The 24,021-nt window shown below is 54.4% G+C and overlaps 1 protein-coding gene across 1 annotated transcript; it reads left to right on the forward strand.

Moving 5' to 3' along the window:
• The first annotated feature begins 467 nt into the window (after window positions 1-467).
• Window positions 468-18,646, forward strand: LOC126036228 (uncharacterized). Its single transcript, XM_049795758.1, has 13 exons — window positions 468-610; window positions 12,524-12,667; window positions 13,802-14,133; window positions 14,357-14,438; window positions 14,649-14,719; window positions 15,114-15,175; window positions 15,383-15,423; window positions 15,690-15,786; window positions 15,993-16,062; window positions 16,620-16,720; window positions 17,316-17,483; window positions 17,847-17,936; window positions 18,463-18,646. The coding sequence occupies exons 1-13, from the start codon at window positions 468-470 to the stop codon at window positions 18,616-18,618; spliced, it is 1,557 nt and encodes a 518-aa protein (XP_049651715.1). The 3' UTR covers window positions 18,619-18,646.
• The last annotated feature ends 5,375 nt before the right edge of the window (window positions 18,647-24,021 follow it).

Genomic DNA, 24,021 nt, shown 5'->3' on the forward strand with positions numbered 1-24,021 from the left:
CCCACTTTCTCTCCACCACGGGGGTGTTTCCGAAGCGAGCAAAAGGAGGCCCCGCTCCCACAGCCTTTCCTTGCCTAAGTTCCTTGGCGAAATCCTCTGGCTCAAGGGCCGCCCCCCCATCTTGCCCCAGGAAGGAGTCGTCGGAGCCCGGCAGTCTTTGGGCGTCACGATCCCCAACGCACGGGCCCGCTCCATTCAGGGGGCACCTTGGCTCTGGGGACAAGGTCTAGTGGTGGCCCACGTGGGGTGCTGCCATGCCTGGGACCCGCCAGGGGTGTCTGAGGTGTGTGAGGAGGCCAGAGCAGGCTGACCACCGGGGAGGGGGGCGGATGCTGGCTCAGCTCCCCTGTGCCCACCTGCACTCCCAGGCACAGCCCTCCGCCCTGCCAGAGACCTGGCACCCCAGACACGAGGGCCTGGGCCACAGCTTCCTTGTGCGAAGGCACACGTGTGCGAGGGCCCGTGCGATGGGCGATGGGCGATGGGCCGGGGGTGGGCACTGTGGCAGCGTAGACGCCTGCGAACGGGGCATCAGTGTTTTGCGGCACCAGGATCAGCCGGGCGAGACGGGAGAGGGGGCAGAGCCCGCTGTGGTGCCCTGTGGACCCAGGTATAGGTGTGTGGTGGACCACCAGCTCCAGATCTGCCCATCGCTTGGGATGCGCGGCCCAGCTGAAGTGGGGCTTCTCCGAGGCACCGTGCAGGGGGACGGAAGGAGAGGTTTCTCTCCCGGCCTGTGGAGCCTGGCGCTGGTGCTCACCACAGCAGGGAGGGGAAATGGGGAGTGGTGCTGCGGCCCCTAGCACTACCTAACTGTCTGTTGGTGACGTCAGGTACAGCTGGTGCCTACCAGACGGCTACCCGGACCATTCCCGTCTGGGCAGCTCTGCCAATACCTCTCCGTGGGGCCACTTTGGTGCTACGAGGTGCTCATGTTGTGCGAGGGGCTGCCCTTTCGTGCTGAGCACCGGCTAATGCCCCCCCTGGCAGCCCATAGCCAAACCGGCAGCAGTTTGGTAGAGGCTCCAAAGCAGGCAAAGGCCTGAGCCATAGCCAGGCCAAGAACTCCTCTAGGAAACCCACCAGGGAGGAGAGTGATGCAGTGAAAGTTGAGAGTACAAGGAGTCTCGTGCATACCTCTCCCATTGTAGGCCATGTGATTACAAGCCAACCGCTTCATCCCTTAAGTATGGGATTGTCTACGTGAGCCTTCTCTGAGCTCTCCCTGCTAGGCAGCGTGGCTGCACGCTGCTGGTCTCCAGCAATGAGATCTTTTGGCAACAACAGATCGTTGGATGAGCCCAATTTGAATTCTCCCTGGATGGCAACTGGGCTGCATGGCAGGCAGCCCTCCCCTTGAGCGGGGATGCCCCTCACTATTAAGAGATATTAGTTGTTTCACTTAAATAAGGAAGTTTTGAGTAGGATGAACCACTTAAAGTCATAATGTTGAGTGATTTAGCATGCTGTTTGCTTAGCTTTACTTACTTCGCATGAGCAGCTAGATTTGCTGAAGCTTTAGGCCGCAAGCTGTTAACTTGCACTGGGCTTTACTGAACGTGTACCGACCTAGTCAAAACAGGGGCCTCCAGCGGTGGCGTAAATCAGAAGGTAAGGAGGCTTGAAGGCTACAATGCTCAACAGCACCTGCAACTCGACAAGATAACGGAGGGCCTGTCTGGAGACAGAGAAGGAATCCGACAAGGAAGGAACCAGGAGGTGTCAGGCCAGAACCACAGCTGCACGGAAGGGCATGTGGGAGACGTGCAAAGAGAGCGTGAAGAATGCGTGAGGGGCAGATGAATAGTGTGCACGGGTGTAACTGCCCAGCGGTTTGTTTGCTCGGGTTGGTCCCTCCCCGGAGGCACCCCGCTGGAGCTGACCCTGCTGCTGTACCACTCTATTAAATCAGCTATGTGTAGAAGACGATGCCCGAGAGCCTGTTTCGGGAAACCAAGGGCTTGAACTTTGGAGCGAACTAGCACCGGATGCCTGCACCGATCGGGAAGTGATTAATAGCATGCTCAGCTTTGAAATCCTAACTAAGGGATATAAAGGATTGATTCTGCACAGGTAATTCCCCTGGCCATAAACTCTTGAGCAAGTCTGGGACTAAGCGTGGACCCAGCCTCTGCTGGAGAGGAGAGTTTCTGAACTCTGAGTAGTAGTTTCGAAAGCAAGGGGGTCCCTTCTGAACCTCGCGACTCAACGGGAGGGTCTCCCTTACCTTCCTGCACATCCGATGTCTGTGCAAATCATCCTAAACCGATTCTAACTCAATTTTCCTTTGTCTGTTTCTCCCGTGTACAACGTAAAAGCGCGAACCTTGCCACTGAACTCTGTTAAGTTGCACTTTTAGGGATTCTTTATGGATCCTAAATCGCTCCTCCGGGACACCTGTGCTTGGGCACCTCTGCTCTCCTTCCGCCCGGCCCTCCTCATTTGCCTTGGAGTGTCATGTGGGAATAGGCAAGTTCAGGGGCACAGTGACAAGCTACTTCACAGGACAGGGTGGGGGAGGTTGGTGGGCTGCTGCCCCACGGCTCCCCTGCCATTGTCCTCTGTTGGCAGGGAAGTGGGACCGCATTGGTGCAGGCATCATTTCCCAGGGAAGCGTCTGTCAGAAACGCTTGGAAGAAAAGCATCTGCTCAACCGTCTGCAAGAGGACAGCTGCAAGCTTAGAATCGTACAGTGACTGAGGTTGGAAGGGACCGCTGCAGGCCCTCCGGTCCAAGGCCCCTGCTGCAGCAGGGCCACCCAGAGCCGGTTGCCCTGCACGGTGTCCAGATGGCTTGTGAATATCTCCAAGGTAGGAGACTCCACAGCCTCTCTGGGCAACCCGTGCCAGGGCTCAGTCTCCCTTGGGGTAGAAAGGTGTTGCCTGATGTCGAGGGGGCACCCCCTGTGTTTTGGTCTGTGCCCATTGCCTCTGGTGCTGTCGCTGGGCGCCACTGAGAAGAGCCTAGCTCCGTCTTCAGTGAACCCCCGTGATAGCACATGTCCAGCCATTCATAAGCAGATTAAAAGATGCTGCTAGGAAATATACTAATATGGATCCTGAGTCTGAAGAAGGAAAAGCTCAGTTGGCTCCTTTATTTATAGGACAATCCTCTGATGATATCAGAAGGAAGTTACAAAAATTACAAGGAGCAGATTCTCGAGATGGGGGAAAATTATTAGAAGTTGCTTGGGTGGCATATAGAAATAGAGATGAATTACAGAGTAAAATGAATGCAAGGCTAGAAGCTGCTCTGGAAGTAGGAGCTGGCATAGGATGAGGCAGAGGAGTTATTCGCCGAGGAAGGGGACGTGGCCGAGGAGTGGGATGAGGGAGAGGAACTGGATTAGGGTCACCAGTGGGATTAAACCGGCCCCTGGGACCAAATCAGTGTGCATACTGTAAACAGGAAGGAGACTGGAAAGGGGAATGTCCCCTGAGACCTACAAGGTCACAAGCGATCCCAACTTCGACCACACAATCTCAGCAAGTGCCCCCTTTCTTGGGAAAGTTGAGAGCAAGTATCTGACGGGGACCAGAGGGGAGTCTCCCAGCAGAACCTCTGGTTACAGCTAACCTGGGAGAACAGAAAACTGAATTTTTAGTTGACACTGGAGCCACCTTTTCAGTTTTAAACACCTTGGAGGGAGAATTAAGTTCTGAGAAAATTAGCGTTGTTGGTGCGACGGGTGAACGAGAGACTAGACCCTTCCTTAAACATTTGACAATGAAATTAGGAAAGCAATGGGTCACTCATCACTTTCTGTATTTGCCAAATTCTCCTAAAGCCCTGTTAGGGAGAGTCCTACTTGAGAAATTGGAAGCAGAAATTAAATTTTAAAATGGTGAGATTAAAATTTTAATTCCAGAAACTGAACATATCGAAGCAGCGGCTTTGTTGTTACAGGAGATGGTTACGGAAAGCAGACGACCATACCAGTTGGAGTAAATAATGCTGTAATTCTAATCGTCTGGGCTGGGGAAGTGCCTAGTAAATCCAAAAGAGCAGAGCCTGTGAGAATTGGTTTAAAGCCAGGATCGAGTCTGGTAAGAATTAATACCCCCTAAAACTGGGAAGTCAGGAACGGTTAGTACCGATAATACAAAAATTTCTGAAGTACAAACTGTTAGTAGAATGAGAATCCAAATACAACACCCCAACCTTGCCTGTTAAAAAGGCTAATGGAAAAGATTACAGGTTAGTTCAAGACCTCAGAGCAATAAATCAAATAGTACAAGATATTCACTCGGCAGTAGCAAATCCTTGTGCTTTGTTAACAACCCTAACAGAGAAACGAGAATGGTTCACAGTGCTAGACTTAAAAGATGCCTTTTTCTGTATTCCCTTGGATCCCAATAGTCAAGAGCTCTTTGCTTTTGAATGGGAAGATCCTGAGACTGGGAGAAAAACACAATATACATGGACAGTCTTGCCTCAAGGCTTTAAGAACAGCCCTACCGTTTTTGGAAATCAATAGGCACGAGAATTAGGGATTTGGAAGAAAGACAACAATCAAGGAATCTTGTTGCACTACGCGGATGGTCTGTTAATCGCAGCTGAGAGAGAAGAAGAACGCACAAAGTTAACTATTAGCCTTTTGATCTTCTTGGGAATCAGTGGATATCGAGTGTCAAAAGACAAAGCCCAAATAACCCAGAGAGAAGTAACTTATTTGGGTTTTGAAATTCTGAAAGGACAATTAGGAACTGAGAGAAAGGAGGCAATTTGTCATCTCCCTGAGCCTAAGACGCTAAAAAGAATTTCGAGCATTTCTGGGAATGGTTAGGTGGTGTCGCCTGTGGATTACAAATTATGACTTGCTGGTCCCACCTTTATACGAGCAGCTCAAAACCTCAAACAATGGGTGTATAGATTGGACTGATGCCGGAAAAGCTGCTTTCAAAGAACTAAACCAGGCTCTAACGGAGGCACCAGCCCTAGGCCTGCCAGATCTCTCAAAGACATCTGAACTCTTCACTCATGAAAGAAAAGGTCTAGCTCTGGGCGGCCTGGCCCAATATCTGGGACCAAGTCAGCGAGCTGCGGCCTACTTCTCGAAGCAATTAGACAATGTGAGTCTGGGATGGCCTGGTTGTCTGAGAGCCGTCGCTGCAACTGTGCTATTGATCCAAGAAGCTCGTAAGTTCACCCTAGCACAAAGAATTACAGTGTACGTTCCCCACATGGTAATCACTGTGCTCGAACAGAAAGGGGGACATCGGTTATCCCCTAGCAGAATGCTGAAATACCAAGTGGTGTTGCTGGAGCAAGATAATGTTTACTTAAAAACTACTACTGTCATTAACCCTGCTGTGTTTTTAACAACTGATCAAGTTGAAGGAGACCTGGAACGTGACTGCCCGCAGACAACTGAAGAAGTCTACTCCAGCCGACCGGATCTCTGAGATGCGCCCCTGGAAGAAACAGGTTGGGAACTATATACCGGCGAAAGCAGTTTCATCCGTGAAGGAAAACGTTCATCAGGACATGCGGTAACCACTACTGAGAAGGTAATTGAATCACGAGCTTTGCCTTCGAGTGTGTGAAATGTGTTCGTCTGATTCGTGTCAATAAAAACAATGCTAGGGCCGCATAATAAAAGGTGACCCTCACTGTATATGTAATCTTTAGCCATTTTGTCAGTCCTCGTATAACTGCAGGCCGGGAGGAGACAGATGATATGCATATAGTTCTTTTTTGCCAGGCCAAAACCGGTTTTGTTGCTAACTGCACAGTGTTAAACAAGAGATCCTAGGGGAGAACTGCGGCATTTATCATAGTATTAAGCGAGGTTATGAACGGGGTGATCTTTAGTATGTATAAATAGAGGGTATGTATAAATAGAGGCTGTGTTAAAATGACCATGTATAGGCAGTTTGTTATATGCATTTGTTGAGGGGGAGGTGTCTGTTGTGAACTTGCTTGGGTTCTGGTGGCCACAGCTGGTGCTGTGCAGGGTGTCGGCTGTTGCACAGGCTGTCTGCTGTCCTGCCCAAGCAGTGGGGAGCTTGGTCGGAGATACATTGCATAGAAGACCCCTCAGCCAATGAGGAGAGTTCGAGAAGTTTCTAGGAGAACTACTGGACCCACACGACCAGGAGGTGGAGAGTCCATTGGAAGGACACGCCTAGTCTGAATATGTAACAAATGTTAGACTGTAAAAGCAGCTGGGTTGTTTTTCACGGTGTGAGTCTTGGTAGAGCAGAGGCTGCTGGTGCGCCTGGTGCTGTTTGCTTGCCTTTTTTAATTTATTAAATTGTTAACGTGGATTGGGATCCTGTTTGAGACTAAATTCATTTATCACACCCCTAAATCGGGGAGAGTGGCTAGGAGTTCAAGTGTATGCAGAAACGAGTTAAGAGAAAGACATAAAGAAAGCTTACAAATTGGGAATTGGAAAGATAAGGAATGGCCTCCTGAGAGAATCATTGCCTATTATGATTCAGCTACGTGGGCAGAAGACGGATCGTGGGGCTACAGGACCCCAATATACATGCTTAATAAGGTTACAAGCTGTAGTGGAAATAGTTGTAAATAAAACCAGAGATGCACTTGGATTAATTGCAAAACGGCAAGATGAGAACTGCTTTGTATCAAAATTGCTTAGCTTTGGATTATTAATTAGCACAAGAAAGGGGTCTTTGTGGGAAATTTAATCTTAGTAATTATTGTTTAGAAATTGATGACGAAGGAAAAGCTGTAGATGACCTTGTAAAAGAAATGAAGAAAATTGCATATGTCCCAGTTCAGACTTGGAATGGAATCAAGCTAGGAGGATTATGGGAGAACTTTATGAGTGGTGATTGGCTTACTAAAACTGGGATAGTTGTATTGGGGGTATTTGGGGGATTGTTAATAATTCCATGTTTAATACCTTGTTTTACCAGACTAATACATTCGGTTATACAAGGATTGCAGAAACCTGCAGTACCTACTGATCCAGAATCACGGAAAGAAACAACTCATTCTCTGATGATAATAAAAACAAAGGAAGAGCCGAAATTGAAACCAATTAGGCAAGTATTGACACGATTTGAAAGGAAAACACGAATCAATACCAACAAAAAAGAAAATGGGGGATTGTGAAATGTGTTCGTCTGATTCATGTCAATAAAAACAATGCTAGGGCCGCATAATAAAATGTGACCCTCACTGTATATGTAATCTTTAGCCATTTTGTCAGTCCTCGTATAACTGCAGGCCGGGAGGAGACAGATGATATGTATATAGTTCTTTTTTGCCAGGCCAAAACCGGTTTTGTTGCTAACTGCACAGTGTTAAACAAGAGATCCTAGGGGAGAACTGCGGCATTTATCATAGTATTAAGCGAGGTTATGAACGGGGTGATCTTTAGTATGTATAAAGAGAGGGTATGTATAAATAGAGGCTGTGTTAAAATGACCATGTATAGGCAGTTTGTTATATGCATTTGTTGAGGGGGAGGTGTCTGTTGTGAACTTGCTTGGGTTCTGGTGGCCACAGCTGGTGCTGTGCAGGGTGTCGGCTGTTGCACAGGCTGTCTGCTGTCCTGCCCAAGCAGTGGGGAGCTTGGTCGGAGATTCATTGCATAGAAGACCCCTCAGCCAATGAGGAGAGTTCGAGAAGTTTCTAGGAGAACTACTGGACCCACACGACCAGGAGGTGGAGAGTCCATTGGAAGGACACGCCTAGTCTGAATATGTAACAAATGTTAGACTATAAAAGCAGCTGGGTTGTTTTTCACAGTGCGAGTCTTGGTAGAGCAGAGGCTGCTCGTGAGCCTGGTGCTTGTTTGCTTGCCTTTATTCATTTAATAAATGGTAAACTTTGATTGGGATCCTGTTTGAGACTAAATTCCTTTATCACAAGTGCATCTGCCTAAAAGGCTGAATTGATAGCTCTTACTCGAGCACTGGAACAAAGTCAAGGAAAGGGAGTCAACATTTGGGCAGACTCAAAGTATGTTTCTGGAGTAGTACATGTGCATGGAGCAATATGGAAAGAAAGAGGACTGTTCTCTGCACAAGGAACCACCATTCAGCATGCAGAACAAACACTGGAATTGTTAGAAGCCATTCAAAAGCCAACAGCAGTCGCGATAATGCGCTGCAAAGCACATCAGTTCAGGTAGGACTGTCCCTGAAACAGGTAACCGATTGGCTGATAGAGCTGTTAAAGAGGCTGCAGAAAAAGGCATCCTAGCACTAGTTCCAGAGAGAAGTGTAGCTTTACTGAAGGACGCTCCAAATTATAATGAATAAAGATGAAGAAATAATACTTACATTGCAGGCTAGTAAAAATGAAACAGGATGGGCTATAACACCAACAGGTCAAATAATAGTCCCACCCGCAATAATGAGAGAAATTGCCTGGGCTGAACATAATGAAGTACCCTGGGGAACAGAAAACCTTGTTAAGCATTTAGCAAAATGTGTTTTGAGTGGAGATAAGACAAAGATTATTCGAACCGTTACAATTGAATGGGAAATTTGTGTGCGCAATAATCCCCAAACCAGTAATAAGATTACTTTTGGCATTACAAAACAAGGAAATTCTCCAGGAGAATACTGGCAAATTTGACTTTTTTGTACGAGAGTTTACACTTGTAACTCCTCTGACCCAGAAGTTCAAAGACTTTATCCCCTAGCTAAAGCTCTAAGACGGGGATGTGCTTGTAGAAATTATAGTAATGTTTTAAGTGATACTTGGTCCCCTCTTAATAACGGAAGGAAAATTTGGCCTGGAATTGACTGTATTAAAGGACGGGTGGGAAGTTTAGGATTAACTGTCTGCATGAGTAGTGATGGTACGTGGTCCAAGCACCTTCCCGTGAAGGACAAGAGTAAACCATGGACTTTAGGCTTATTAACTTTATGCCCTCTCTGGAAGAAATCCCCCTTGCGGCCTCGATGGTGGAATCGGGTAAAATGAGAAGATGATCCCTGGCAATCACTAAGCACTGGAGCCAAAATAGGATGGGTATTAGAATCTCTATTCTTACCACAGTTAGTAGCTCTTCAAAATAAAATGACTCTCCACAATGTTCCACTCCAAGTAGAAACATTAACTAATGCTACTCAAAGTGGGCTAAATGAACTCAGTGCGCAAGTACAGGCTACTAGTAAAACGGCACTGCAAAATCAGTTAGCTTTTAGGCTTACTACTACTGAAAGAATATGGAGTATGTGGGTACATGGGTTTTTCAAACGGTTCGTGTTGTATCCACATACCAAATGTGACAGCTGATTTAAACCATCAGGTAGACAGAATAAGACGTATTGCTCAAAGTAGTAGAGAATTGAGATCAAACATAGCAAGTTTTTGGCTAAACAAAATATTTCAGAACATTGGATTTTCTCTGACTGGATGGTTAGCTGGGCTTTTGCCAAATGTGATTGTTACCATCTTTGTTATAATCTTTGTCGCTTTTAGCCGTCTTAAACGAGCTGTGGCACGATCTGTATTCAGGTGAGACTACCGAAAGAATTAGTGGCCTCAAACAGAAAGGGGGGAACTGATAGCCTATGTCCATACATTTGGTGTGGTTTGTTCAAATGTTTATGGTTTTCATATTTCGTACCTTCTGTGAAAACAGGTTTGCTGCTAGATAACTGCATAAGTGAGATTTGATAAACGATCACATATGAACTCTGCACCTGGCTGCAGAGATGGCTGCTGTGAAGAAGGTAATCCTGCGCTTTGGGAAAGAGAGCTGGCACGAGCAGGGCCCCGCACAAGGCCCTTCCTGGGCCAGTTGGTGGGCTTTTCCTGCTCAGCCCACACACCCGTCCCTTGCCCGGGGCTGCTGGTTGAACTTCTCCGCCGTAAAAAGCCCCTTCTCCTGGCCAGGTCTGACGTGGTCATTTCCCCTCTTCCTTTGCGTCTTTCCCAGGAAGCTCGGCAAATGAGAGAGGCAATGTCTGCAAGCACGCGGATGTCTGACTGGGCTCTGAAACGTGCAGGCATGGACAGACCTCGGGCCCAGGCCGGCAGGCCTTGTTGCGCTGGGCTCGCGCTTGGCATTCCCGAAAGCAGGCTGCGTGGCAGAGGCTGCTCTCCGAGGCAGAGGGAGGTGGGACCAAATCCCGGGGCTCAAGAGCACGCCTGTGGCAGAGCGGCTCCCTTGGGCTCACCCCCATCCCGCCGTCAGACCCCTCGCTGGTGCCGCGGCCGTGCCCCTGCAGGCGTTTCTGCCCCCTCCCTCTTTGCTGAGCTTTCCTGGGGAGCAAAAGCGGATGGCTGGGTCATCCTCTGCTGTCCACGTGGTGGGGCCTCGGCTTGGGTCTGCAGCCCTTCCCGTGGGGGCTTGCTGTCTCCCAGCTCCCGCGGACCTTCTCTTTGTGCAGCAGCTGGTGGGAGAGAGACGCCATCCCCGGGCACGGGGATGCCCTCCTTTCCTGGGGCACCTCCGAGGGTGCGCTGTGGCATGTGGGGCGGGCAGGCAGACTTAGAAGTCACTTGCTGCCCCCAGGTCCTCCGAGCCTGGGGCCTCTTGCAGTCAGCTGCTCTCTTCTCCCTTCAGGGGCTGCCATCGACCTGCAGAGATCGTCCAGCATCTCTGCATGGCTCTGCAAGGCGTTCTGGTTCCTGTGTTCTCCGCCCCTTGTGGATACCTTTGTGCAGGTAGAGCGGCAGAAACCGTCAGTGCTGCTTCTCTTGCCTCTTGTGAAGTTGGGGGCGAGCCCTGGGGTGTCTCCCCTCAGGCCAGTGGTATTGCGGAAGGCCCCAGAGCTGGTCCGGTGCCTGGCACCTGAGGTCTCCCACAGGGCTTAGCTCCCCAGAAAAAAGCAGTTGTCCTCAGACGTGGGTTGAGCTGAGCTGAGCTGAGCTGAGCTGAGCTGAGCTTCCTGCCCCCCATCCCTGGTCACGGCTGGCTGAAGGGGCTTCTCCTTCGCGACCCCACTTCCCTGCCATGGCTCTGACTGTCCCTTTCCCGATGGCGCAGTGGAGGGTGGGGGGAGGCTGCAGAGCTGCTGGCCCAGAAGAGAGGTTTCTTGAAAGCCCTGGCTGCGGTGCAGGCTACCAGATGTCTCCCCCACTGGCTGGCTGCTTTCCCCTTTCCCGGGCCGGGAAGACATCCGGGCGCTTCTGCCCGCTTCCCAACACGCCATTCATTTCAAGCACAAGCACAGCCCACAGATGCAGTCCTGACTGTGCTTCTGGCTGCAGGGGAGCGCGGCGGGCCCCCCCACACCCTTGTGTTCATTGCTTTGACCCTCTGCTTTCAGCCGGATGCTTCCCCGGGTTACTGCTGGCCTTTCCAAGGGTTTCGGAGTGTGGTGCTGATCTGGCTGCCCACAGAAATGCGACCGCTGGCCATCATCATAGAGCACACCTCCAAGACAGCCTCTCCGCTGGGGACTGTCTGCGGTGCCCCCCAAGATGTCACTGTCTACATAAGTTTCTGCTGGGCGCTGGGGGCTGGGATCTGGCCGCGGGGAAGAGCTGTAGCGGGGACTTGCTGCTTTCTGCGCATCTGCCGAGATGTGTGCTACCAAGCACCGCCGTAACCCGTGGGGAAGTTGCAAGGGACACGCGGGGTGGCATCACCCCTCCTAAGTCTTGCTCAGCATGTTTTGGCCCAGCACCTCCAGCCGCCGAGCAACACGCAAGGAGGAGACTCGGCCCCGTTGCATCCTGCGCCAGATCGCGCTGGGGACAAGGGTGTCTGGAGCGGCACAGGTGCCTGGGCGAGGACAGGCAGCAAGGCTAGGCAGAGGGTTCACAGCCCGTGGAGGAGCTGTGGCGGGGCCATCTGCCAAGAGGCTTGCCAAGGCCTGTCTTCTGGCCGGGGCCTCCGTGTCGGGGGCTTGCGCCTGCCTCTGCTCGCCCTGGGGGGAGACAGCGTCCAGCAGGACTCTTGCCCGCTTCCTCCTATAGCTGCTCGCTCTCGTCACAACCCGGCGAGGGCCTGCCAGCTGGCTCACCCCCGAGGAGCCGCTGGGGTCTGTGGGCCACCCCAGAAGGAGCCCTTGCAGTGTCGTGGGTGCTCATGCGCCTCGTTGAGGACGGGGCGCGCAGCAGTCCCTTGGCACATGCCTGGGGCCACGTTGGTGGCCGGAGTTCCCCATGACAAGGTGGAGCCGGTGGGGTGGAGCAAGCCAAAGCCCCACGCACCCCCATGCAGCCCCAGCCCGGTGTTACCCAGAGCCGGCACCCCCTCCTTGCCCCGTGGGGACCCCTCAGCTGGCAAGGTTGGCCCTGCCCAGGCAGGAGGAAGGTCGGGGGCCCTGCTCAGGATCCTCCCTAACCCTGTGCTGCCATGCCAGATGCCCGGTGCCCTCGGGGCAGCCTGCGCCCCCGTGCAGAGACCTTCCTGGTTGCCCCCGCAGGAGACTACAGAACACACAGCACACACCCTCCTTTCTCTAAAGGGGCTGAGGTGGGTTGACCCCAGCAGACCGATGCCCAGCCAGTCCCCAGGCAATGGCTACTTTGGAAAGGGCAAAGGCCCGGGCTTTATTGCGGAGCGTGGTGTTGCATGGCCTGTGGAGTAGCCCTGTGGTCAGTTGGGGTCGGCTGTCCCTGCTGCGTCCCCTCCCAGCCTCTCGCCCACCCGCACAGCCTACTCGCTCGGGGACACACAGAGAGAAGCAGAGGAAGCCTTGGCGCTGCGCAAGCGCTGTTCAGCGAAAGTGCTGGTGTGTTTTCAGGCCTGCCTAGTCACAACTGCAAAAGACAGCGCTAAGTGGGCATCGGGGTCTCTGCCTTCCCCTCCACCCCCCAGTAGCTCCCTCTGTGATGTCGCAGCCATGACCTCACACCGAGCGTGGCCAGGCCTCTGTGAAGTCAAGGCTGGCCACCTTGACCTCCGGCACTGTGGGCCAAACCTCCCGCCTGGAAGGAGCTTGCCGTGTCCTGGTGGCTGTGAGCCCGTGGCAGGCGTTCTCCTCCCGGCAATCGGTTTGGAGCTCTCGCCCAAGTGACCTCCCCTGGGCAGGCAACACTCCTGCGGTGGAAGGAGGACACACAGGCTTGCAGGGGAGCTTCCTTTCTCCCCAAGATGAGGAGGAGAAAGGCTCCTCCAAGAGCGCAAGGTGCTGCCCTGCCAAGGAGGGGAGCCGGCAGCAGCACAGACAGACGTGCAGCTGGGCCCACTCGGGTCCTCGAGAACAGGTACGAGGGTTTGTTCCTCCTGGGGACATCAGCTGGTGGGCAGGACCCCCAGAGCCTGAAGGGGGGCTGGCTGGGGGGACACGGTGGAGAAGCTGGCGAGCGCTGTGGGCAGCACAGCAGTCCCAGGTCTTGGAAAACCCGCCGTGAGCGGGAAGAGGCTCAGCTGAAAGCCCCTCTGGCCCCCTGGGCCAAACCCCACGGTCCTGCTGCTCAGGGTCCCAGCAGCAAACTTGGAAGTTCCTGCTGCCCTCCAGCACAAGCCTTTTCTGGGTGCCTGGAGCGGGACAGCTCAGCCCTCGCCCCGCCAGGCCTCCCTGGCAAAGCACTGCCGCAGCTGGAAACTCCTGGTGGGTCTCTGCTGAGCGAGAGAAGCCCTGGGGGGTGTTTCGGAGAGGGCTGTGGCCCTCGAGCTGCAGAGGCCCTGGGAAGCGGTGGGGGCTTTGGAGGAGGGCAGCCGCTCCCCGCTGCCCACAGAACGCCAGGTCTCTGAGACGCCTGCTCAGGGGCAGGCTGGTGCTCTGGGGGCCAGGGTGGAGTCAGGGTGAGAAGCGGCTGCGCCGTCCCGCTCTGCTGCTTCTCCTGCCCTATCTCACCACAGCAGGGACGTCTCCTGGGAGGCTTCCCAAAGCCTGTCTTCTGGCCAGGGCCTTGGCTGATGTGGCATGGAGATGGTGCAAAACAGGGCGCCGCCTTTGTCCTCCCATAGGTGCAGCCCCGCTCGGGAGGACCAGGGCACCAGCTGGAGGGGGCTAGCACACTGCATCTGCAGCGTGGGAGAAAACAAGCGTGAGTTCAGCGTTGCCTTTCACCCCATGTTTGCACCAAGCCTGCCTGGCTCAGCCGGGACCAATGGCCCCACAGAACCAGCATCATCCTGCCCTGAGGGAGGCCTGGGGCCACCTCTCCTATGTGACGACGAGGACGGAGCTGCCTACCACGTCCGCATCTTAGTGGGACACTGTAGTAACCGCGGCGTACCCCAACATGGTGGAGGCCAAGAGGCCAAAGCCTCGTCCACCCTCCCACCCCAGGCACACCGTCAGGGCCCTGCCTGCAAGGGGATCCTGCCTGGTCCCCTGAGCCCAGCTCCCAGGATGCAGCCAGCACCCCCGCCCTCCAGGGCAGAGCCCTGGCCGTGGCCCTGCCCCACAGGGAGGGAGTGCACAGCACCAGCGCCCACCGCGCCACAGGGGTCTGGCACACGCCCTGAAGGGCATCCTCGAGAAGGGTCCTCAGGCTTTCCTCCGGCTTTGTTGCCCAGGGTTCGTCTTCGGCATTGCTGACAGCCTGGCAGTGGCTGTGCTCTCCCTCCAGAGACGCCTCAGCACAGGCAATTCCACCCTGTGAGTACAACGTGTGTCTGGTGCGGACACGGAGGTGGGGGTGCCACTGGGTAAGGGTGAGCAGGGGGGAGGCTGGAGGTGCTCTCTGCCAGGATACCCCCTGGCTCTGGCTCCCCTGTAAATTGCTGCTCCTCAGCTTGTAGGAGAAAATCCCCCTGTGCAGGGCTCTGGCCTTAGGCACTGCCAATGCCAGGACTTCCTCTTTTTCAGGAAAGAGGTCGTCACCCTGAAGAAGGAGAGGCTCTGCACCATCCTCTTCTTGATGACCCTGGCTGCTCTTGGTGAGTATTGGCACGCTGTCAGCGGAGGCACAGAGGCGCAGGCTGCCAGCTTCAGCATGAGGGAGAGGCGCTGGAGCCTCCCCAGCATTCCACCCTTGGAAGGCCGGAGGGTTGGCCTTTCCAGCCTCCCAGCCTCGCGGTCAGGAGATGCTGGCTGCACGCAGGGGAAACGGGGCGTAGCTGTGGGGCGCACCGCGTGCCCGGGAAGCAGGGCTGTGCAGAGCCCCGAGGCCCAAGGCCAGAGTCCTTGCTTGGGGCTGCAGCCTCTCTCTGTACCCCTTCCCCGTGTCCTCAGCCAGCCTCTTGCCACCCTGATGTGGGAGGAGACCACATGACTACAGGGATTTTTAGAAACTCTAGTCAAGTAACTCTCTGTCGGTGATGTGAATTACAGCTGGTGCCTACTGCGGGACCTCACTGCTCGTGTGGATGCTGCAGGCAAAGAATGTGCCGCAGGTCAGTGGGACAGGAAAGTCCTGCAGAGGAGCGCTGCTGCTGGGGGTGGGTGGTGGTGGGTGGGTGGGTAAAACGCCCGGTCCGCCGGTTCCAGGCAGTGACGCACACGCAGAAGTGGCAGTGGCTGCTGCCGTGCCTTCCTAGAGCCACCAGCTCTGGAAAGCCCCGGCAGCTCAAGGAGTCAAGCAGAGAGCCTTTCTCTTTCAGGTGCTGCTGGGGCAGCCTGCTGCTGACCTGAGGTCCCTGCGGTAAGAGGCCTCTCCTCTCTCCTGACCTGCAGCACGTTTGGTGGGGTAGCAGCAGATGAGACAGTGCTATTTGCACTCATTTGCACAGCGCCCAGGGCTTGTGCCTTTTGCTCCTGCCTGGGCCTTTTGCTAAAGCTGGAAGGGGAGGGAAAGAAAAGGGGGCTCCAGCACCCCTGTCTCTGCTCCTCCTTGGAGCGTGGAGGCTTGGAGGCTCTGGGAGGGGCTGGGCAGCTCTCTGACAAGACCTGCTTTCACCGCGTCTGCAGGAGCATGCTCGCCGTGTGGGGGCAACAATCCCAAGAGGTGCAACAGCTGAGGGACGAGGTGGCACACCTGGCTGCAGAGATGGCTGCTGTGAAGAAGGTAATCCTGCGCTTTGGGAAAGAGGGCTGGCACGAGCAGGGCCCCGCACAAGGCCCTTCCTGGGCCAGTTGGTGGGCTTTTCCTGCTCAGCCCACACACCCGTCCCTTGCCCGGGGCTGCTGGTTGAACTTCTCCGCCGTAAAAAGCCCCTTCTCCTGGCCAGGTCTGACGTGGTCATTTCCCCTCTTCCTTTGCGTCTTTCCCAGGAAGCTCAGCAAATGAGAGAGGCAATGTCTGCAAGCACGCGGATGTCTGACTGGGCTCTGAAACGTGCAGGTACGGACAGGCCTCGGGCCCAGGCCGGCAGGCCTTGTTGCGCTGGGCTCGCGCTTGGCATTCCCGAAAGCAGGCTGCGTGGCAGAGGCTGCTCTCCGAGGCAGAGGGAGGTGGGACCAAATCCCGGGGCTCAAGAGCACGCCTGTGGCAGAGCGGCTCCCTTGGGCTCACCCCCATCCCGCCGTCAGACCCCTCGCTGGTGCCGCGGCCGTGCCCCTGCAGGCGTTTCTGCCCCCTCCCTCTTTGCTGAGCTTTCCTGGGGAGCAAAAGCGGATGGCTGGGTCATCCTCTGCTGTCCACGTGGTGGGGCCTCAGCTTGGGTCTGCAGCCCTTCCCGTGGGGGCTTGCTGTCTCCCAGCTCCCGCGGACCTTCTCTTTGTGCAGCTGCTGGGAGAGAGACGCCATCCCCGGGCACAGGGATGCCCTCCTTTCCTGGGGCACCTCCGAGGGTGCGCTGTGGCATGTGGGGCGGGCAGGCAGACTTAGAAGTCACTTGCTGCCCCCAGGTCCTCCGAGCCTGGGGCCTCTTGCAGTCAGCTGCTCTCTTCTCCCTTCAGGGGCTGCCATCGACCTGCAGAGATCGTCCAGCATCTCTGCATGGCTCTGCAAGGCGTTCTGGTTCCTGTGTTCTCCGCCCCTTGTGGATACCTTTGTGCAGGTAGAGTGGCAGAAACCGTCAGTGCTGCTTCTCTTGCCTCTTGTGAAGTTGGGGGCGAGCCCTGGGGTGTCTCCCCTCAGGCCAGTGGTATTGCGGAAGGCCCCAGAGCTGGTCCGGTGCCTGGCACCTGAGGTCTCCCACAGGGCTTAGCTCCCCAGAAAAAAGCAGTTGTCCTCAGACGTGGGTTGAGCTGAGCTGAGCTGAGCTGAGCTTCCTGCCCCCCATCCCTGGTCACGGCTGGCTGAAGGGGCTTCTCCTTCGCGACCCCATTTCCCTGCCATGGCTCTGACTGTCCCTTTCCCAATGGCGCAGTGGAGGGTGGGGGGAGGCTGCAGAGCTGCTGGCCAAGAAGAGAGGTTTCTTGAAAGCCCTGGCTGCGGTACAGGCTACCAGATGTCTCCCCCACTGGCTGGCTGCTTTCCCCTTTCCCGGGCCGGGAAGACATCCGGGCGCTTCTGCCCGCATCCCAACACGCCATTCATTTCTAGCACAAGCACAGCCCACAGATGCAGTGCCGACTGTGCTTCTGGCTGCAGGGGAGCGTGGCGGGCCCCCCCACACCCTTGTGTTCATTGCTTTGACCCTCTGCTTTCAGCCGGATGCTTCCCCGGGTTACTGCTGGCCTTTCCAAGGGTTTTGGAGTGAGGTGCTGATCCGGCTGCCCACTGAAATACGACCGCTGGCCATCATCATAGAGCACACCTCCAAGACAGCCTCTCCACCGGGGACTGTCAGCAGTGCCCCCCGAGATTTCACTGTCTACGTAAGTTTCTGCTGGGCGCTGGGGGCTGGGACCTGGCCGCAGGGAAGAGCTGTAGCGGGGATTTGCTGCTTTCTGTGCATCTGCTGAGATTCGTGTGCTCCCAAGCACCGCCGTAACCCGTGGGGAAGTTGCAAGGGACACGCGGACTGGCATCACCCCTCCTAAGTCTTGCTCAGCATGTTTTGGCCCAGCACCTCCGGCCCCCAAGCAGCACGCAAGGAGGAGACTCGGCCCCACTGCATCCTGCGCCAGATCGCGCTGGAGGTGCAGGAGCAGAGTGCAGATCACGGCCCCGGGTCTGGCATGAGCATTTCCTCGTGCTTGCGTCGAGCCTGACCTGCTCCCCTGTGCTTTATCTCCAAGGGACTGGATGAGGAAGGCAAGGAGGAAACTCTGCTGGGGACGTTCACCTACACCGTGCAGAAAGGGCCGACCCAGACCTTCCCTCTGCAGGTAGAGTGAATGTGTGTGGGCAAGAGGCCAGGGCAGTAACGCCGGTTTGCCTGCAAGTTGCTTGCAGAAGGAGTGCGGACGGTCCCTGCCGGGGCAGGGGCCCGACCCTGGCCAGGAGAAACGTTGGTGGGATCGGGAGGGAGAGTGGCATCCGGCAGGGTGGCAAAAGCAGAACAGAGGCCGCGCTGGCCCCCAGACGCCTGGGTCCCCGGAGCTGCCTGGCTGCAGCCTCCGGGCAGGCGGTGGCAGGGAGGATGCCCAGCACCTTGCCCTGGCAGCAGGACTTGCCCCGGCACGGGCGGGCCTCAGGTTTCCACAGCTGCCCGCCACGCTCTCCGAGGCCGGGCGTTTGGGGGTCCTTTGCCACCTGGGTGGGAGAAGGGAAGGAGGGAGAAGCTGCCGCCTCAACCACGGCGGGAGCTGGTCCTGCAGCGGGGTTCGGGCTGGCGGAGGAAGACTCGCGGAGGCTGCTGTCACACTTTACACGCCAGGGGTCACGCTGCTTTTTGCTGTGGTTTCTTTGCAGAACGGGATCCCCAGAGCCTTTCGGGTTTTGAAGCTTGGCATACAGAGCAACTGGGGAAAACCGGGGTACATCTGCATTTACCGAGTGCAGGTGTGTGGGAAGATGGTGGGAACCAACGCCATCGGCGTGAAGCATGTGGAGACCTTCCCTCAGTAAGAAATAAAGAGGAAATTGGGGAAACAGAGCAGAGGGATGTGGCTGTTTGTTAGCCTGGTAGGCCTCTCAAAGTGGCCTGCTTCTGCCTTTCGCAGGCTGAGGCCTTCCTCAGGCTTCCCACTTTCTCTCCACCACGGGGGTGTTTCCGAAGCGAGCAAAAGGAGGCCCCGCTCCCACAGCCTTTCCTTGCCTAAGTTCCTTGGCGAAATCCTCTGGCTCAAGGGCCACCCCCCCATCTTGCCCCAGGAAGGAGTCGTCGGAGCCCGGCAGTCTTTGGGCGTCACGATCCCCAACGCACGGGCCCGCTCCATTCAGGGGGCACCTTGGCTCTGGGGACAAGGTCTAGTGGTGGCCCACGTGGGGTGCTGCCATGCCTGGGACCCGCCAGGGGTGTCTGAGGTGTGTGAGGAGGCCAGAGCAGGCTGACCACCGGGGAGGGGGGCGGATGCTGGCTCAGCTCCCCTGTGCCCACCTGCACTCCCAGGCACAGCCCTCCGCCCTGCCAGAGACCTGGCACCCCAGACACGAGGGCCTGGGCCACAGCTTCCTTGTGCGAAGGCACACGTGTGCGAGGGCCCGTGCGATGGGCGATGGGCCGGGGGTGGGCACTGTGGCAGCGTAGACGCCTGCGAACGGGGCATCAGTGTTTTGCGGCACCAGGATCAGCCGGGCGAGACGGGAGAGGGGGCAGAGCCCGCTGTGGTGCCCTGTGGACCCAGGTATAGGTGTGTGGTGGACCACCAGCTCCAGATCTGCCCATCGCTTGGGATGCGCGGCCCAGCTGAAGTGGGGCTTCTCCGAGGCACCGTGCAGGGGGACGGAAGGAGAGGTTTCTCTCCCGGCCTGTGGAGCCTGGCGCTGGTGCTCACCACAGCAGGGAGGGGAAATGGGGAGTGGTGCTGCGGCCCCTAGCACTACCTAACTGTCTGTTGGTGACGTCAGGTACAGCTGGTGCCTACCAGACGGCTACCCGGACCATTCCCGTCTGGGCAGCTCTGCCAATACCTCTCCGTGGGGCCACTTTGGTGCTACGAGGTGCTCATGTTGTGCGAGGGGCTGCCCTTTCGTGCTGAGCACCGGCTAATGCCCCCCCTGGCAGCCCATAGCCAAACCGGCAGCAGTTTGGTAGAGGCTCCAAAGCAGGCAAAGGCCTGAGCCATAGCCAGGCCAAGAACTCCTCTAGGAAACCCACCAGGGAGGAGAGTGATGCAGTGAAAGTTGAGAGTACAAGGAGTCTCGTGCATACCTCTCCCATTGTAGGCCATGTGATTACAAGCCAACCGCTTCATCCCTTAAGTATGGGATTGTCTACGTGAGCCTTCTCTGAGCTCTCCCTGCTAGGCAGCGTGGCTGCACGCTGCTGGTCTCCAGCAATGAGATCTTTTGGCAACAACAGATCGTTGGATGAGCCCAATTTGAATTCTCCCTGGATGGCAACTGGGCTGCATGGCAGGCAGCCCTCCCCTTGAGCGGGGATGCCCCTCACTATTAAGAGATATTAGTTGTTTCACTTAAATAAGGAAGTTTTGAGTAGGATGAACCACTTAAAGTCATAATGTTGAGTGATTTAGCATGCTGTTTGCTTAGCTTTACTTACTTCGCGTGAGCAGCTAGATTTGCTGAAGCTTTAGGCCGCAAGCTGTTAACTTGCACTGGGCTTTACTGAACGTGTACCGACCTAGTCAAAACAGGGGCCTCCAGAGGTGGCGTAAATCGGAAGGTAAGGAGGCTTGAAGGCTACAACTCTCAACAGCACCTGCAACTCGACAAGATAACGGAGGGCCTGTCTGGAGACAGAGAAGGAATCCGACAAGGAAGGAACCAGGAGGTGTCAGGCCAGAACCACAGCTGCACGGAAGGGCATGTGGGAGACGTGCAAAGAGAGCGTGAAGAATGCGTGAGGGGCAGATGAATAGTGTGCACGGGTGTAACTGCCCAGCGGTTTGTTTGCTCGGGTTGGTCCCTCCCCGGAGGCACCCCGCTGGAGCTGACCCTGCTGCTGTACCACTCTATTAAATCAGCTATGTGTAGAAGACGATGCCCGAGAGCCTGTTTCGGGAAACCAAGGGCTTGAACTTTGGAGCGAACTAGCACCGGATGCCTGCACCGATCGGGAAGTGATTAATAGCATGCTCAGCTTTGAAATCCTAACTAAGGGATATAAAGGATTGATTCTGCACAGGTAATTCCCCTGGCCATAAACTCTTGAGCAAGTCTGGGACTAAGCGTGGACCCAGCCTCTGCTGGAGAGGAGAGTTTCTGAACTCTGAGTAGTAGTTTCGAAAGCAAGGGGGTCCCTTCTGAACCTCGCGACTCAACGGGAGGGTCTCCCTTACCTTCCTGCACATCCGATGTCTGTGCAAATCATCCTAAACCGATTCTAACTCAATTTTCCTTTGTCTGTTTCTCCCGTGTACAACGTAAAAGCGCGAACCTTGCCACTGAACTCTGTTAAGTTGCACTTTTAGGGATTCTTTATGGATCCTAAATCGCTCCTCCGGGACACCTGTGCTTGGGCACCTCTGCTCTCCTTCCGCCCGGCCCTCCTCATTTGCCTTGGAGTGTCATGTGGGAATAGGCAAGTTCAGGGGCACAGTTACAAGCTACTTCACAGGACAGGGTGGGGGAGGTTGGTGGGCTGCTGCCCCACGGCTCCCCTGCCATTGTCCTCTGTTGGCAGGGAAGTGGGACCGCATTGGTGCAGGCATCATTTCCCAGGGAAGCGTCTGTCAGAAACGCTTGGAAGAAAAGCATCTGCTCAACCGTCTGCAAGAGGACAGCTGCAAGCTTAGAATCGTACAGTGACTGAGGTTGGAAGGGACCGCTGCAGGCCCTCCGGTCCAAGGCCCCTGCTGCAGCAGGGCCACCCAGAGCCGGTTGCCCTGCACGGTGTCCAGATGGCTTGTGAATATCTCCAAGGTAGGAGACTCCACAGCCTCTCTGGGCAACCCGTGCCAGGGCTCAGTCTCCCTTGGGGTAGAAAGGTGTTGCCTGATGTCGAGGGGGCACCCCCTGTGTTTTGGTCTGTGCCCATTGCCTCTGGTGCTGTCGCTGGGCGCCACTGAGAAGAGCCTAGCTCCGTCTTCAGTGAACCCCCGTGATAGCACATGTCCAGCCATTCATAAGCAGATTAAAAGATGCTGCTAGGAAATATACTAATATGGATCCTGAGTCTGAAGAAGGAAAAGCTCAGTTGGCTCCTTTATTTATAGGACAATCCTCTGATGATATCAGAAGGAAGTTACAAAAATTACAAGGAGCAGATTCTCGAGATGGGGGAAAATTATTAGAAGTTGCTTGGGTGGCATATAGAAATAGAGATGAATTACAGAGTAAAATGAATGCAAGGCTAGAAGCTGCTCTGGAAGTAGGAGCTGGCATAGGATGAGGCAGAGGAGTTATTCGCCGAGGAAGGGGACGTGGCCGAGGAGTGGGATGAGGGAGAGGAACTGGATTAGGGTCACCAGTGGGATTAAACCGGCCCCTGGGACCAAATCAGTGTGCATACTGTAAACAGGAAGGAGACTGGAAAGGGGAATGTCCCCTGAGACCTACAAGGTCACAAGCGATCCCAACTTCGACCACACAATCTCAGCAAGTTCCCCCTTTCTTGGGAAAGTTGAGAGCAAGTATCTGACGGGGACCAGAGGGGAGTCTCCCAGCAGAACCTCTGGTTACAGCTAACCTGGGAGAACAGAAAACTGAATTTTTAGTTGACACTGGAGCCACCTTTTCAGTTTTAAACACCTTGGAGGGAGAATTAAGTTCTGAGAAAATTAGCGTTGTTGGTGCGACGGGTGAACGAGAGACTAGACCCTTCCTTAAACATTTGACAATGAAATTAGGAAAGCAATGGGTCACTCATCACTTTCTGTATTTGCCAAATTCTCCTAAAGCCCTGTTAGGGAGAGTCCTACTTGAGAAACTGGAAGCAGAAATTAAATTTTAAAATGGTGAGATTAAAATTTTAATTCCAGAAACTGAACATATCGAAGCAGCGGCTTTGTTGTTACAGGAGATGGTTACGGAAAGCAGACGACCATACCAGTTGGAGTAAATAATGCTGTAATTCTAATCGTCTGGGCTGGGGAAGTGCCTAGTAAATCCAAAAGAGCAGAGCCTGTGAGAATTGGTTTAAAGCCAGGATCGAGTCTGGTAAGAATTAATACCCCCTAAAACTGGGAAGTCAGGAACGGTTAGTACCGATAATACAAAAATTTCTGAAGTACAAACTGTTAGTAGAATGTGAATCCAAATACAACACCCCAACCTTGCCTGTTAAAAAGGCTAATGGAAAAGATTACAGGTTAGTTCAAGACCTCAGAGCAATAAATCAAATAGTACAAGATATTCACTCGGCAGTAGCAAATCCTTGTGCTTTGTTAACAACCCTAACAGAGAAACGAGAATGGTTCACAGTGTTAGACTTAAAAGATGCCTTTTTCTGTATTCCCTTGGCTCCCAATAGTCAAGAGCTCTTTGCTTTTGAATGGGAAGATCCTGAGACTGGGAGAAAAACACAATATACATGGACAGTCTTGCCTCAAGGCTTTAAGAACAGCCCTACCGTTTTTGGAAATCAATAGGCACGAGAATTAGGGATTTGGAAGAAAGACAATAATCAAGGAATCTTGTTGCAATATGCGGATGGTCTGTTAATCGCAGCTGAGAGAGAAGAAGAATGCACAAAGTTAACTATTAGCCTTTTGATCTTCTTGGGAATCAGTGGATATCGAGTGTCAAAAGACAAAGCCCAAATAACCCAGAGAGAAGTAACTTATTTGGGTTTTGAAATTCTGAAAGGACAATTAGGAACTGAGAGAAAGGAGGCAATTTGTCATCTCCCTGAGCCTAAGACTCTAAAAGAATTTCGAGCATTTCTGGGAATGGTTAGGTGGTGTCGCCTGTGGATTACAAATTATGACTTGCTGGTCCCACCTTTATACGAGCAGCTCAAAACCTCAAACAATGAGTTTATAGATTGGACTGATGCCGGAAAAGCTGCTTTCAAAGAACTAAACCAGGCTCTAACGGAGGCACCAGCCCTAGGCCTGCCAGATCTCTCAAAGACATCTGAACTCTTCACTCATGAAAGAAAAGGTCTAGCTCTGGGCGGCCTGGCCCAATATCTGGGACCAAGTTGGCGAGCTGCGGCCTACTTCTCGAAGCAATTAGACAATGTGCGTCTGGGATGGCCTGGTTGTCTGAGAGCCGTCGCTGCAACTGTGCTATTGATCCAAGAAGCTCGTAAGTTCACCCTAGCACAAAGAATTACGGTGTACGTTCCCCACATGGTAATCACTGTGCTCGAACAGAAAGGGGGGCATGGGTTATCCCCTAGCAGAATGCTGAAATACCAAGTGGTGTTGCTGGAGCAAGATGATGTTTACTTAAAAACTACTA

Source organism: Accipiter gentilis, chromosome Z, assembly GCF_929443795.1.
Source record: "Accipiter gentilis chromosome Z, bAccGen1.1, whole genome shotgun sequence".
Lineage (NCBI taxonomy): Eukaryota > Metazoa > Chordata > Aves > Accipitriformes > Accipitridae > Astur > Astur gentilis.